The following is a 16,415-nucleotide window of genomic DNA, read 5'->3' on the forward strand; positions in this document are numbered from 1 at the left end:
AGCTACCTGCTGGCCAAAAGAGTCCCAGACTCATTTCTTATAGAAGTCAGCGGGTGATATAGGTTGGTGCAAAAGCAATTGCAGTTTTGACATTACTTTAAATAGCAAAAAAAACACAATTGCTTTTGCACCGATCTAATATTAAATATATCATTTCTTACAGATGATCTTTGGTTGGGTTCTTCTAATGGGTTCAAGATTCCCATTCCAAGAGTTGAGAGCTGTTTTCCAGACAGACATTCAATCACCAGTTGAGGATATCAGTTAGTGGAGGCCTGAAGTGTAGGACCCAAGGCACTCTGGTGTCTTTAGAGTTTCAGCAAACATTTCCAGCAACGTTTTCCGTGATCTTGGACAAGCTCTTTACTTTTATACTAATAAGTAACCTGGCATAAATATAAAACATCTTTGGTATCTGAAACTATCAGCAGCTAAGGTTAAAAGAGGCCTTCTTGAAGACCATAGAGATGGGTTGTACTGTCAACTGTCAGGAAGCCAATTTTCTAGTGTTGGCAGGAAGCCCTGTATTCTGAAGGAGACATAAACTCAACAGGATGTTTTAGACGTCAGGTCTTCTGTAAGATTCTCCATAACTTCTGTTCAATGGGTAGCACCTGATTTCTTTAGAAATATTATTGATTCGGTAACAGTGTTGCACTTCCCTCTCTTTTCTATGGTACAATTTTAAAGTATTATTAATTTTCCCTACTGCTTAAGGCAGACATCTGTATTTAAGATTACATCGGAAGTTTAAAAAATAACTCTATTTTTCTATTTGTATGTATGTATATGTACTTACAAAAAAGAAGTAAAATGACCAAAGGGCACTGTTTTTTCTCCTTTTGCGAAAAATAAATGATATCATGTATATCAAGAAGACAAGAGAAGCTGCATAACCGGGAGTAACTATAACCTGAGGATAATACAAATAATAACACAGTCAAAAAATAAAATATTACTGAGGAAAAAATTAGATTACAAATTCTAAAACACATTTTATCATACATTTTATCATACAAATATCTAAAACACATTTATATCATACATAAAACTTTCCATGTTTTATGTTTTGGTTTATTAGAAAATATGAATTAAAACATCTTAAATACATAAAATAACAATGTTAAAATTTATTCTTAATTACTTTATGAAATTTGGTTTATGTACTGTGTTACTTACCAAAGCAAACACAATTTGGCTTGTAATAAGAAGGTACTGCATGTTTTCTATGTAGAAAATTAAATACATTGCAAGGAGAATTAAAATGAAGAAGCTGACGTCCACTAGTGCCTGCCCACACCAGTAAGCAGAAGTGTAGAGGCCCGAAATCCATAGCTGGGACTTAGCATTTTTCTGATTAAAAAAGAAAAAGAAAGAAATGTATATAGATTCAATTAAAATGCAAATCTAAAATAAACACAAACACATTGGAAGAAATTTTAAGATAAATAAAATCTAATCTTCTAATATTAAAAAAAAATTATGCATATACTGCTTAGTAACCTGAGGCTTATAGAGCCAGTTCCATGGTTTACAAGTTGTCTATTTAAAAAAAAAAAGAAAGTACAGTGTGATAGGTTTGACTCGCAACACTACTTTATCTCCTGCATAATGAATAGAAAAGTAACCTCATAATGTTCAAGGCATTAAACTCTATAAAAAGAAGTATTGGCCAGCATGGTGGCTCAAGCCTGTAATACCAGCACTTTGGGAGGCTGAGGTGGGTGGATCAAAGGTCAGGAGATTGAGGCCATTCTGGCTAACATGGTGAAAGCCCATTTCTACAAAAAATACAAAAATTAGTTGGGCGTGGTGGTGCAAGCCTGTAATCCTGTCTACTCAGGAGGCTGAGGCAGGAGAGCTGCTTGAACCCAGGAGGCTGAGGTTGCAGTGAACCGAGATTGTGCCACTGTACTCCAGCCTGGGCAATAGAGTGAGACTCCATCTCAAAAAAAGATGTATTATTTTGTGACCTGGAGGACATAATACATTTACCTTTGCCTAAATATCTTGGAGAGTTTCTAGGTCAGGATGGTGAACACTGATATATGTAACTGTTTTGTCTGAATAATGGGCATAATTGAATACAAATATAACATAAAATTGCAATTTCCAGAGTGGAAAAGGAATTCAAGTCTTAAATTTGGCCTTCAATTTCAACATCAATGATTTCCTTCTTGTGGTTGGGAAATAATGTGGCCAAAAGATTTATAATATTTCCCTTTGAAGCTTTAGACTAATTGGAGTCTCTGAAAAATCATTGTACTTTTCAGGTGACATTGGAATAAAAAAGCGTTTTGAGTTTTTATAAGTAAATTATCTGACTTGCTAAGAATAAGGTTTAGCTACAATATCTAAATTAAACATACATTCAAACGTTTCTCTCAGAAAACATTCTGAACACATAGCATTCAAAATACAGATATTGAAATTCCTGAAATTTCTTCTTCTCCCCGCTTTTTCTTACCTTGTAATCACTGATGCTGCCCATGGTGATGTAAGGAGAAATGCTACATAGAACCAAAAATAAGAAAAAGGAACCATCCGGCAGCCCAGTCCAGAGTCCTATGTGGCTCTGAAAATATAAAGCGTAGCTTAAACTAGTGAATATTTGTTAAATGAAACAAATAATTATAGCCACAAAAATGCACTTTTTTGAAATGTTGAAAAATCAAAGTAAACGTGTAGCTCATCACCATCGATGCACAGAGGTGGGAAGGAAAATGACTCTGATCTTCAACTCAAAGAACAAAGAGAAGTCAAAAAGTCATTTAGGACCTATTTCTGGGGATATTTCCAAAAGAATTGAAAGCAAGCTCTCGAAGAGACACCCACACATTCATATTCACACCAACAATACTCACAGGGGGAAGTAACCCAAAAGTCCAAATTAATGGACGAACAAAATGTGTATGTATATACAAACAATGGAATACTATTCAACCTTGACAAGGATCACCTGAGGTCAGGAGTCCGAACCAGCCTGACCAACATGGTGAAACCTATCTCTACTAAAAATACAAATTCGGCCAGGCGTGGTGCATGCCTGTAATCCCAGCTACTTGGGAGGCTGAGGCAGGAGAATCGCTTGAATCCGGGGGGCGGAGGTTGCAGTGAGCAGAGATCACCCCATTGCACTCCAGCCTGGGCAACAAGAGCAAAACTCCTTCTCAAAAAAAAAAAAAAAAAAAAAAAAAGGAAGGAAATCCTGTCACATGCTACAACGTAGACAAACTTGGAAAACATGCTAAGTGAAATCAACCAGTTACCAAAAGACAAATATTCCATTTATATAAGGTATGTAAACTAGTAATATTCATAGAAACCAAGTAGGATGGTGGTTTCTAGGGGATAGGGGGAGGGGGAAATGTTTAATTGGCGTCGAGTTTCAATTCCGCAAGACGGAAAAGTTCTGGAGACGCATTTCACAACAGTGTGAGTAGACTTAATACTACTCAACTGTACACTTGCAAACAGCTGAAATGGTCAATTTTATATCATGCATTATTACCACAACACAAACATAATAATTCAGAAGTTAGGACCTTTGATGAACACATAATTCAGGCCTGAGCAGCATGTCTTTCTGAGCAAACCCAGAGATGGAAACCTCAGTAGCTGGGTGGATGTGTTCTGAAGCACAGAACTAAGAAGAAAACTTGTTGCTGCTTGTCTTAACTTCAGGGAAAGGAACTTTAAATCACTGCCCCCAAATCATCATCCACTCGAGGCTAGGCCAAGTGGACACTCAAGCAGCATCTAGGACTACCTCATGGATATAATTAAAGGATAGCCGCATAAGCCTGTCTCAGAATAATTCTGTAATTCTTTAACTTTATTTAAGGTTTTGAGGGCTATGTCTGCAAATCCATTTTTCATCATAGGAATGAGGGAGGAAAGGTGTGTGCCATGGGGAAGTGGGAGTGGGGAACAGGTTCCTAATAGAGTGGCTATGGACTTCAGTCCATTTCCATCCTGAGCAAACACAATGGCATTAGGAAGCTAATAATTCAGAAGTTAGGACTTCTGATGAACACATAATTCAGGCCTGAGCAGCACGTCTTTCTGAGCAAACCCAGAGATGGAAATCTCAGTAGCTGGGTGGATGTATTCTTTGGAAGGATAGCAGCATGAGCCTGTCTCAAAATAATTCTGCAATGAGACAGGCTTATGCTGCTATCCTTCCAAAGAGGAAGGGTAATCACTGTCTCTTTCTGCTACTCCTCTGGTTCCATGTTCTAGAGAATTCCCTTCAGACACCCCTTCCCTCAAGTCACCCTGTGCAGCAGACCCGTTTACGTGATCAGTTGTTCATATTCAACTCACGGAGGTATATGTCTGTCACGAACATCTCAAGTACTGTATATTTCATCCCCATTGTCCCCATGGCTTGCAGAAAATCTGCGCTTGCATATTCTCCCAGCACCACTGATTCACTGATTCAGTGAAGCCAAAACTGAACTTCACACTTTTGTCACACAATGGACTTCGCTTTGGATGGCTTCATTTCTAATCCTGCTTCTTGATGTTTTAAACTTCTGGTGTGAAACAGTTAGAGCCAGCTTTGAGAGACCCCTGTTGGTATCAGGCAGGGTCTAACCAGAAAACCGTGACTACATTAAGTACTTAGAGTGCAATTCCTTAATGACATGGTTAGGTGGGTGATGAGCATCCCACAAGGACGGTGAAGTGAGAAGCAAGCCATTGTTGCTCCTGGGCTGCAGGAACAACAGAAGGAGGTGATGTGACTGGAGCCCAGCGTAGGGGGTCCTCTGCTTTTCTGTCTCCCACTGCTGCTTTCTGGTGTCTAAACTGTCTGAAGCCAGACTACAGCCAACTGACACAGAATCCAATGCAGCCTGTCCCTCGCAACATAGAGCAACTATGAGTAGGTGAAGAAATAAATCAACAGATAGCCTCAGAACTGGCAGATTCCCCTTCATATTAGTCTGTCTACTACACATTTAGTCAATGGAGGGTCCACTAACTAATTATAATAGATTTATAAGTAACCAGGGTTACAAGTGCTCCTGATTTCCAAGTCAGTGTTTTCTTGCTTCTGTTTCTCTCTCTCATACACTTCCACAATCAAGTATGTACAACTTTTCAAAACATTCCCTAGAAGACTGACAAAATATTGAAAAGTATTCCCTCATGATAATTATCTGATAACTTGGCAAGAAAAAGAAATCCTGTTTTGTTTGCTACAACTCATTTAAAATATTAGGACAAAATAATAATTTTCAGGCTTAACAATCACTTGTAGATATTTAAAAGCTAAAGAGAGAAAACATAGGCTATTTGTCCAATTCTTAATTGTTTAGACTCAGTAAATCCAATACTTACAAGAGGAAATGGACTTGACTCAATTCGAATATGTTGTGTGTGATTAAGCATTCGAAGTAGCCCATTGCTGATAATATTCATAAGAATCGGAAAACAGTGCAATCTCTTGGTATTACACACAACTGAAAATCTATAATCCTTAAAACAGAAACAAATAAATAATGTTAATACTAAATTCTTAAAGAACAAAGGCAAGGTTTATGTATAAAAGATCCTAACAGTGCCACATGCTTGCTGTGTGTCCATCTTCAAGTTAACGAAAATTTCTGAGCTTTACCTTCCTCATCTATGAAAAGGAGATACTAAATGGGTTGTTGCAGGGCTTAAATGACACTCTATTTATGTGCATTAAGCGCTAGCACGGAGTCAGCATACAATCAATATGAATTTTTATTAGTATTACTAATTTTAGATAATTTTGTCTTCAATTTGCTGATGGGGAAATTTCAGTTAGTGGAGTTTGAAAGTCTCCCTGACAAGGAGACGTTGTCAGTTTATGATGAAGAAGCAAAGGAAGATCGGCCATGCTGGCTCATACCTGTAATCTTAGCACTTTGGGAGGCCAAGGCGGGCAGATCACTTGAGGTCAAGAGTTCGAGACCAGCCTGGCCAACATAGCAAAACTCCATCTTTACTACAAAATACAAAAATTAGCCAGGTGTGGTGGCACATGTCTATAATCCCAGCTACTCGGGAGGCTGAGGCAGAAGAATCACTTAAACTCGGAAGGTGAAGGTTGTAGTGAGCCAATCTCACACCACTGCACTCCAGTCTGGGCGACAGAGTGAGACTCTGTCTCAAAAAAAAAAAAAAAAAAAAAAAAAGCAGCAGCAGCAAAGGAACGCTGGCCTTCTGGACAGGAGATAAGCATGGAGTTCATTAAATATTCATGCTTACCCTGCCAAAGAAGCATTTTCCCACTTCCTAAAGCAATCTTTATGTTTATGTACTTCATGTTTAGGAAAATGTTCATGCATCTATTAGGAGGTTTATTGTTTAAATCTTACCACTAGTTCATATAGTAAATATGTGAGGTAGGTAACATAGTAACTGACAAAGTAATTTCCCAAAACTGGCACAAAGGGATTACATTTTTTATAGCATATTTAGTTTACACAGAACTGAATTCAGTAATACATCTTCAAAGGCTTTTCTTTTTAAAAAGTTTACTTTGTAGCAAGAAATAAAGAGGTAGCTTCACTTAATTAGGCCCCTTGCTTTTATTAGAATGCAAATAAGACTGAAGGGTTCTTAAGATTAAGACATATTTTGAAGCCGAGCATGGTGACTTAGGCCTGTAATCCTAGCATTTTGGGAGGCCAAGGCAGGAGGATCACCCGAGGTCAGGAGTTTGAGACTAGCCTGGCCAACATGATGAAACCCCCTCTCTACCAAATATACAAAAACTAGCTGGGCACGGTGGTGCCTGCCCGTAGTCCCAGCTACTCTGGAGGCTGAGGCAGGAGAGTCACTTGAACCTGGGAGGCAGAGGTGTAGTGAGCCGAGATTGTGGCACTGCGCTCCAGCCTGGGTAACAGAGCAAGACGCTGTCTCAAAAAAAGTATTTTCAATAGTCTTGTTCTCTGATGAATCTCTATGGCTTGATTCTTTTACCCAAATTGACATATGCTAAGGTAGCAGATCGAGAATAATTTTTTCTCAGGGATTTCATGTAGATACTATAGTATCTAATGTATTTTCTCAATATATAAAAATAAACATTATTCAGGTAGTTAGCTACTGAATAAAATTCCTTAGATCCATAATTATATTGATTGATAATTATAAGCTATAATATTTTTATTGAGTTTAAACAATACAATTAAATTTAGATCCTTTCAAATGTAAAAATTATCTAATTCAAAACAAAGCTAAGATAGAAAATGTTTTACAAAAACTTGGGTAAACTTCACAGTTTATTAAATAACAACCCAGATGGTTTTTCTGAGTCAAGTTGCTGTATACTAGCACTAATTTTCTGCAGTTTTAAAACAACTAAAATGTAGTACTTTTTGCTTATTTTCATAAAAGCAAAAAGGCAAACATACCTTTTGTTTACCGGAAACTATGATCGCTCCATTGTATGAGAGGCCATCAGTACCATTTCTGTTTTCAAAGTCATCTACTTCCAAAAGTATATTTTGATGCTTCAGTGATTTTATAAAATCTTCAATATTTGATTCTAATATGAAGTTAATAAGAGAAGGCCATAGAAAAGTAAGAAAACACATATCAAACTTTTAAAATAAATCATACACATGATTAAAGTTAATATTTATGGAATACTATGTATAAATATCTTTCTTTGGGTATCACAGTAATAATATTGACCCACACTCTACCATCTTCTATTTAGCAAATTTTATACCACAATGAATTCGCTTTATAAATCTGTTTAATGCAAATTAACATGTAATCATAAAAATAAGCTAATTCTATTGTATGACTTTTTGGTAAACAACAACAACAACAACATTTGAATTGAATAATCTGTGGAGATACAATAATTTTATGAGGAGTACTTCAGATTGTCCAGCCTAAAACAGCCAATGATAACACTCTTCTCTCTCCCTTGTTCTTCTTCCAAAGAATGGACAAGTAAATATATATGTGTCTGTATAACACATACATATGTTTTACTTTGTTTTAAACATTTACATACATATTACATACATGTATATTGTATAAATATAATCTTTCTTAGGAAGTGAAAGAGGATGTCATCATCAGATCAGGGTTTTGGATATGACCCTAAAGAAGAAAGCAGATGAGAACGTCTGACTGCAAAATATGAGCTGAGAAAAATTCACAGCCTAGAGCACACCGGAGCAAACAACTGAAGGTAAAACCAATTTCCAGGATACCTGAACTCAGAGTGGATGAATGCAAGAGGGTAAGGTGGGCTCTGAAGCTACAGTCAGGGTCGTGAACTATACCTGAAAAAAGATGACCTGTCAGGCCCCTCCCCACATTCGGCACAGAACACACAGTAGCCGCAGTTGTCCTCAGGGTAAGAGTCCCATATTTACTTACTAAGAGACATTATCTGAGGAGCACAGCTGGGCAAACCTGATGTAACTGCAGACAATAACTCGGGCAAGATGGAATGAATAAGAGGATAAGAAGGACTTTATTTATTTATTTATTTATTTATTTTGCCTTTGAAATGGGAGTTTATAGCGGGCTCTGGGATTGGAAAAATAAGGCCAAACCTTAGATGAATTAGGATCTCTCCACCAAATGATACAGGGACATGCACATAGAAAATAAGCTTTCCATACACCTTGAGCAGCCACACACCCCACTCCACCTCCAGTCACTTGAGGTGCAGTGCCATATACTGACCCACATCCACCTAGGGAGACAGGGATTCTCACATTAAAAGATAAACATGTTACCAATAATTGTCAGATTTTGAGAAAAGAGGAACAAAATGGCACAGAAGCTTCCAACTTAAACCATAAAATACCTAAGTACGGAGACAAAAAAATAAATTAATTAACACAAGTCCACTGTCCTCAAGAGTGACCAAAGAGGAAAAGAGAGACCTGATTTACTTATCTTATGAGCTCATAGGTAAAGAAACCTTTCTAGATCTCGGAAATTAAACGTACAATTAGCATTTAAGGTAGTGAAGTGAATAAAATTTACTTTCCAAAACCCAAATGGAAAACAAGAAGAATGAGAAACGGAAAGGAAAAGACCATCTTTGTTTAAAGACCATACACTGCAGGCCTGAGTCGCAAATCCATGGGAAAATCAAATGAGTGAGGAACTCGGCAAGGGAAGACTCTTACTGTAATTTTTTTTTTTTTTTAACGTCTGAGGTACTAACACAAAAGTTCCTTCTTCAAAGTTAATTAAGTGGTTAGAAAAAAATATATATATATACCGGCTGGGCACAGTGGCTCACATCTATAATCCCAGCACTTTGGGAAGCCAAGGAGGGCAGATCACTTGAGGCCAGGAGTTCAAGACCAGCCTGGTCAACATGGCAAAATCCCATTTCTACTAAAACTACAAGGAAAAAAAATTAGTCAGACGTGATGGCACATGCCTGTAATCCCAGCTACTCAGGAGGCTGAGGCAGGAGAATTGCTTAAACCTGGGAGGTGGAGGTTGCATTGAACCGAGATCGCACCACTGCACTCCAGCATGGGCAACAGAGCAAGACTCTGTCTCAAAACAAAACAAAAACAAAACCAACTACCCATTGTGTGGGATAACAAAATAAGGCGTCTTCCTGTATCTTGTACTTAATGACGGGGCATGGGGGATAGATAGCCCATCTTCACATGGTGACCAGTATGCGTTGTCTTTGTGGTATAGGTCAGGCTGCTGTGTAACAAAGTGATCTCAAAATAGAATGGGTGCGCCAATATAGAAATGTATTTGTCACGTAATAGCTTAGGGTAGTCAGGTAGATAGACATCTTTACTCTTCCAGGTTATACAGTGACCCAAGTTCTTTTTCTCTTGTCCTCATCATCCCTGGCATCTCCAAAATCAGAGTAAATATGCACTGTTCCTCATTAGGTGTTTTCTATAAATGAAGTTTAAATACCCATTTTCTTTTATGATTTACTTTCCCCTCCTCCTGTGCTATTCAACAATAAAAATAACTTATTTCTGGATTTAAATGTTATTTTTCTTTTCACCTGTGTTATTGATGATCAACAGGCTGGTACGGGGTTCCTGGGGAAGTTGTCCAGGAGACAGAAAATACAATTCGGTTTTAAATTCCCAATCGATCTTTTCATTTAACATAGCATACATTATATTTTCGACAATCAAAGGGAACATTGCGATTCCAAATACCAATAATCTAAACAACAAAGAAACATTAGCATATGAATCTCTAGGAATTTTATTTATTTAGTAAGACATTCCACAAGTATTTGTTGAGTGCCAAGCCTGCCTTATGCCTATCATGATTTGGTACTAAAATTCTGAAGGTAATACCCTAGCATGCTACACAGTACCAGAAGGCATTACCATATAAATACCAGGTTATGAAACCATGAAAACAAAACACACCTGCATGTATAAGCCTAATCGAGTGTGAACATTCAAGTATTCCCACTGTCAGAAAACTTAAATGCTGAATTTGTCCACCCTGTGGCAGGAATATCAGATACTGTGTTCAAAATTATCTTCTGGTTTGAACCTCTTTTGAAACTCATGATCTAACAAAACCACAGTACTCTGCTACTCACAGGGTCAATAACACTTTCGTTTGACGTTTTAACTTTAAGAAACGGAGCCGCGCCATGGCAAAGACTTGCATTCTCCAGAGGTGCATGTCACTCACAGCTGTCTGCATTTCAGAGAAGGAAGAGTGAGCCAGCTCCATTTCATTGAGGCTTTCAGAGTCTCTTATCATCTCCACTTGTTTGAAATCTATATACACATACACACAAACACACATATTATAATATTAATGCCATCCTGGAGGCATCACAGATTTTCCTTAGTAATACTAAAAACAGTATTACATGGCCAGGCGTGGTGGCTTACGCCTGTAATCCCAGCACTCTGGAAGGCTGAGGTGGGCAGATCACCTGAGGTCAGGATTTCAAGACCAGCCTGGTCAACATGGCGAAATCCTGTCTCTACCAAAAATACAAAACTTAGCCGGGCCTGGTGGCGGGCGCCTGTAATCCCAGCTCCTCAGGAGGCTGAGGTAGGAGAATCGCTTGAACCTGGGAGGCAGAGGTTGCTGTGAGCCGAGATTGTGCCGCTGCACTCTGGCCTAGGAGACAGAGTGAGATTCTGTCTCAAAAAAAAAAAAAAAAAAGGTTTTACATTTGTTTTATTTTTATAACCAATTCAAAGGAATTATTTAGACATCGTTTTTCAATATTTATTAAGTTTATACTTCACCACTGCCATCTATATTTTCTTCCTATAGTTAAGTTTGTAATTGCCAATGGTGATAAAAAATTAAAAGTTTAAATCAAATAAAGTTTTAGATTGCTTGTGGTTACAGTGCAAACAATATAAGAAGCATGTTATGACGCCCATATTCTATACTCAGTGAGAAAATATGCTGAATTCATACCAAAAGAATAATTCACAAAAATGGTGATTTCATTGTGCCCAATATTTGAAAAGCAAAGAAATTCCCAAGAATATCATTACTTGGAGGGATTTTTAAGAAATCTTCTGCATAAAAATACCCAATCATTACCACCTAAATATCTACTACTAAGGTGTCAATCATTTAGTAGTATAGGGGAAAGATCATCAGCTCTGAACTGCCAGATCTGTACATAAGTCTTACATCTGTGATCGGGGAAAATCACTTAACTGCTCACAGGTCTGATTTTCTCATTTGTAAACCAATGCCAATGACACTTCCTGGAAAGGTTATTATAGGAAGATAATGTTGAAGGCATATATATCAATGTATATCCATACATTAAGCATAAGAGGAGCTCCATAATGACAATGATTATTATCACCCATTAAAATATACAAGAGTGGATGCTGAGAATTCTCCCCACTAAGACCTTAGTGGAATTTTGTATATTAACAAGATAAGAGCAATTTTTATCTTAAAAAAAAATCTGTTCAGACCTCATTCCCCTAATTAAGAGCCTTTCACAGCCTGAAGGTATCTAAGAAGCAGGGAACATCTGAGGATAGGAAATAGTTTCCGAAAGGAAACTTGGTAGACTCCATGAAGGGATCTGTGATCAGTCGTAGTAATGATACTAAGAAATAATGACAGCCCATTTCAAATGGCAGAGCCAAATTTGGAATGAAATCACATTTCTCAGTGTGAATCACCCACAAGAAATAATAAATACTAAACTGACACATGATCATTTGGGAATTGGTTTTCTGTGAATTACACAAATGGCTTTACCTTGTTCGATAGTTGACTGTCCTTCCAGTTTCATAAAGATTTCATTTAGAGTTGACATGGAAATGTCATAACCTGTCACTCCCTGGTCAGAACACTTATCCAGATTACTGAAAAGATCTAAGGCAAAAAATATGAATAGATACTTTGAAAAACCACATCGAGAACTAAACCAAGTAAATTAATACTTATTTAAAAGATGATACATAATATTGTTAAGAAAATTATGTCTTTGGAGTATCACAGTAGTCAAAAGCAAAATTTCATGAGAATCCTCTCCTTCTCTGAAATAACTAAGGAAGACCTCTTCCTCCATCCTCAAACTGTCTCACTTCATCTTCCATTCTCAGTTTGTGAGCTTCCTGTAGATTTCTCTGCAGAAATCTGAACAATCAGAAAGACCATTATCTTCTCACCTCCACACTACAAACCCACGTATATCTCTACCTATATTCTGGGTCTTCTTTCTGTATAAGTCTTTCAATGGTTTCTCAATGTATTTAAAATAAAAATCAAAGTCAATAACACAACCTCTGAAGCTCCGAAAGAGCCTGTCTCCATCTATCCATACAACCTTACCCACCTCCATTTGCCATTCTGCTCTCTCACTCATTGCCCTCCAGACATCCTCCTTTCCCCTCGACTTGGAGTGTTCTTGACCATTTTCTTCTTGTGGCCTTCAGTGGCCACTCTATGTAAACCTCAGCCAGACACCAGTCATTACTCTAACTCACTGGCCTTGTTTATTATTTTAGTGTACAATTGTTGAAAAATTTGTATATTTTGTGTGTCTACCTTTCTCTATCTAGTTAGATGTAGGCTGTGGTAATTCTAGTTGCTGGAGCAGTGCCTTTTATATAATACTTTCCCAGTACACATTTATTGGCTAATTCTTTCATGGAGATACTTGGATGAGATGGCAGGATTCTAGAAGACTCTTAGATGCTACTTTCTACTTTGGGTGGGAGGATGGGCCAATGACATTATTGAGAGGCTCTAGGTGGATGAGACTGTAGCATACACTGTGTTTCCCTATGACCTGCACACGGCAGCAAGGGACCTGGGAGTCCCATGTCCTGAAAAGGATATAAGCATGCCATTCGACTAGCAGAGGCCTTGGGTCTGTGTAAAGAGGCTGCCATGGGCTGGGAGGTCAACAAAGTAACTCTGGCAAAGTAATATATTCCAGTAGTGGTACCAACATATAAATCCTTATTCTCCTTCTCTGACCAAACATGAAAGTGGACCAGTTGCACCTCACAGGGCCTTAGTCCAAGAACAAAATAACATGGCATAGTCCACTGATCTGAGAAGAACACCATCTTCTATGCTACTGCAGGGACATAGAGAGCTGCCACACTGGGGAGTGAAGCTAAAATCTGGGAATTCCTGTATATTTGCCTAATGAAACGGAATTATGTAAAAGAGCTTATTAAGGCAGGTATATAGGGAGTTATACCTTTAACAAACTAAATGTTTAAACCAAAGGGAAGCTGTTTAAATCAAAAGACACTGAAATACATTTCCTCATTTGTAAGATAGGGCAAGTTATAGCACCCATCTCATAGAAAAAACAGTTGTGAGAACTAAAGGAGTTAATATATATGAAACCATTAGAACAGTGCCTAACATGTAGAAAACATTACACAAAGAGCTAGTAATCTTTAGGATTGCTTATCAAACAAAGTCTGAATGGGTGGTGCTACCCAGTTGGCAGGGAACCGAGGGTTGAACACTTTCGTAGACTACGTAAGTTGTTTTTCTCTGCAAAATAACACATGCACAATTAAAATAGAGAAATCCTGCCTTATCCACAGTTTCATTTTGCACAGTTTCAATTATCCACCGTCAACTGCTGTCTAAAAACATAAAATGGAAAATTCGAGAAATAATTCATAAGTTTTCAGTTGTGTGCCCTTGTAAGTAGTGTGATGAAATCCTTCACCATCCCACTCCATCTTGCTCAGGCTCAGGACATGCATCATCCCCTGTCCAGCAGAACCATGCTATACCCGCCTGTCACTTAGTAGCCCTCTGGGATATTAGAGCAACTGTCATGCTATTGCAGTACAAGGCACCCCTATTTTACCTAATAAGGCTCCCAAAGTGCAAGGGTAATGATGCTGGCAATTTGGATATGTCAAAGAAAAGCCATAAAATGCTTTCTGTAGGTGAAAAGGTGAAAGTTCTCAACAAGGAAAAAAAAAAAAAATCTTAGGCTGATGCTAAGATCTAATGTAAGAATAAATCTTCTGTCTGTGAAATTGTGAAGAAGGCAAAAGAAATTCATGCTACTTTTGCGGTTGCACCTCAAACTGCAAAAGTTACAGCCACAATGCCTGTTAAGTGCTTAGTTAAGATGGAAAAGGCATTCAATGTGTAGGTGGAAGACATGAACAGAAATGTTTTCGGATCGATGGCAATTAGGTTTGGTTCTATTCACGGTTTCAGGCGTGAACTGGAGATCTTGGAACTATCTATTCCTTGTGAATAATGGGGGGCTACCTTACAAAGAGAAACTTGTAGCAGAAACCTTTCTGCCCCACCAACATCTCTTCTGGATTCACCTGGACACGGTAAATCTACTTATTAAAAGCACCTGCCTGAGGTCCTTTTTCTGTACTTGGAAGTATTCTAAGCTCATGTTCAGAGTAAGCCAGATGGATGAGAAAGTTAATGCTCTCGTAGGCATCCCTTAATCAACAATGGATGGGGAACAGTGGGTAAGAACCCCAGCTTACTCACCCCTCTGGTGACAAAACACTGAACCCACTTATTTCATTTATTTCCCTTCCATGGGCATTGCACCTCAATTGTCTACCACAGTAATCTGCTCCAGAATTCAGACTTCCCTGGCTGCCTTCCCTTCCCTCTCACCTGTCCCCATTATCTGCTGGTGCTTCAAGGAAGCAACTACCCAATAAATCAATGGCACTCAATCCTTCCTCTCGAGTTCTGCTTCTCAGGTGGCCAAAACTAAGAAAAAGTCTAAATTAATTAGACAAAGAAAGTTACTATAATAATAAAGTGAACATTTTTTCCCAAATTTCATGTATTGTAATCATAGTTGAGTTACCTGGAAATATGTTTGTCCTTTCCAATGGCAAAGTATATACAAGCTTTTCTTTGTTTTTTGTTTTTAATTTAGCGTCGGGGATGTGATGAGTAATGAAGGATGTTATTTGTTCTGGATTACATATTTCATTCCTATGTAAACTAATATTTAAAAGAAAAGACAAGTCATTTGCATTTTCTCCACCACTACCACAAAAGAAGAGCTTTAACTGAACACCTAGCTGTAGAGCACTACTTTGCTTGGCTTTATGAAACAAAAAGATGAGTAAATTATAACATGATAGTAATCTATCAGTTTGAACATTTTGTAATCTATATATAGAAAATGTATAAGCTCAGAAAATGTATAAGTACAATTATACATTGTAATGTATAATTACAAATATACAAACAAATATATAATGTAAATTAAACGATAAAGAGTTTTATATGTATAGTTACAGATAAATGGAGGAAGGTGAGAATGTTAGGAAGAAGAGGCTTCTTAGGGAAAATAATTATTATACCAGACCATATCATTAGCTAGTAGAGAAAATCTGGCCCACATGCATGCTTTGTTTGACCACAGAGTTTTTTTAAACAATATTTTAGCCTGGATATACACTGATATGGTTTGGCTGTGTCCCCACCCAAATGTCATCTTGAATTGTAGCTCCCATAATTCCTACATGTCATAGGAGGGACCCGGTGGGAGGTAACTGAATCATAGGGGTGGTGACCCTCATGCTATTCTCATGATAGTGAGTTCTCATGAGATATGATGGTTTTACAAGGGGCTTTTCCCTGCCTTCACTCTGCATTTCTCCTTGCTGTCACCATGTGAAGAAGGGTGTGTTTGCTTTCCCTTCTGCCATGATTGTAAGTTTCCTGAGACCTAGTCAGCCACGCTGAACTGTGAGTCAATTAAACCTCTTTCCTTTATATATTACCCAGTCTCGGGTATGTCATTAGCAGCATGAGAACAGACTAATATATACACTTTTTTGTTAGCCACAGTTATCATTACTCTCTGCCCCTAGATTTCTCCTTGTTGATACTGGCTTCTGAAATTATTTGCCTTTTTGCCCTATGAAAGAATGAAAACACATTCCAGAATTATACGGATCGGCTAAGGAAAATGACAGAAG

At 37.9% G+C, this 16,415-nt stretch overlaps 1 protein-coding gene across 2 annotated transcripts in view; it reads right to left on the reverse strand.

Annotated features, from left to right (window-relative positions):
* Positions 1-16,415, reverse strand: part of ABCA6 (ATP binding cassette subfamily A member 6) — a 61,547-nt gene that overhangs the window by 17,850 nt on the left and 27,282 nt on the right. For both annotated transcript variants that reach the window (XM_015120202.3, XM_077972604.1), the window contains 9 exons: positions 15,290-15,429; positions 12,217-12,333; positions 10,562-10,745; positions 10,004-10,170; positions 7,395-7,528; positions 5,347-5,484; positions 2,468-2,575; positions 1,180-1,353; positions 800-913 (listed from right to left, as the gene is read on the reverse strand). In XM_015120202.3, coding sequence (XP_014975688.3) covers positions 800-913; positions 1,180-1,353; positions 2,468-2,575; positions 5,347-5,484; positions 7,395-7,528; positions 10,004-10,170; positions 10,562-10,745; positions 12,217-12,333; positions 15,290-15,429 — 1,276 coding nt within the window. The remainder of the gene's footprint in view (positions 1-799; positions 914-1,179; positions 1,354-2,467; positions 2,576-5,346; positions 5,485-7,394; positions 7,529-10,003; positions 10,171-10,561; positions 10,746-12,216; positions 12,334-15,289; positions 15,430-16,415) is intronic.

This window comes from Macaca mulatta, chromosome 16 (assembly GCF_049350105.2).
Source record: "Macaca mulatta isolate MMU2019108-1 chromosome 16, T2T-MMU8v2.0, whole genome shotgun sequence".
In the NCBI taxonomy this organism is placed as follows: Eukaryota; Metazoa; Chordata; class Mammalia; order Primates; family Cercopithecidae; genus Macaca; species Macaca mulatta.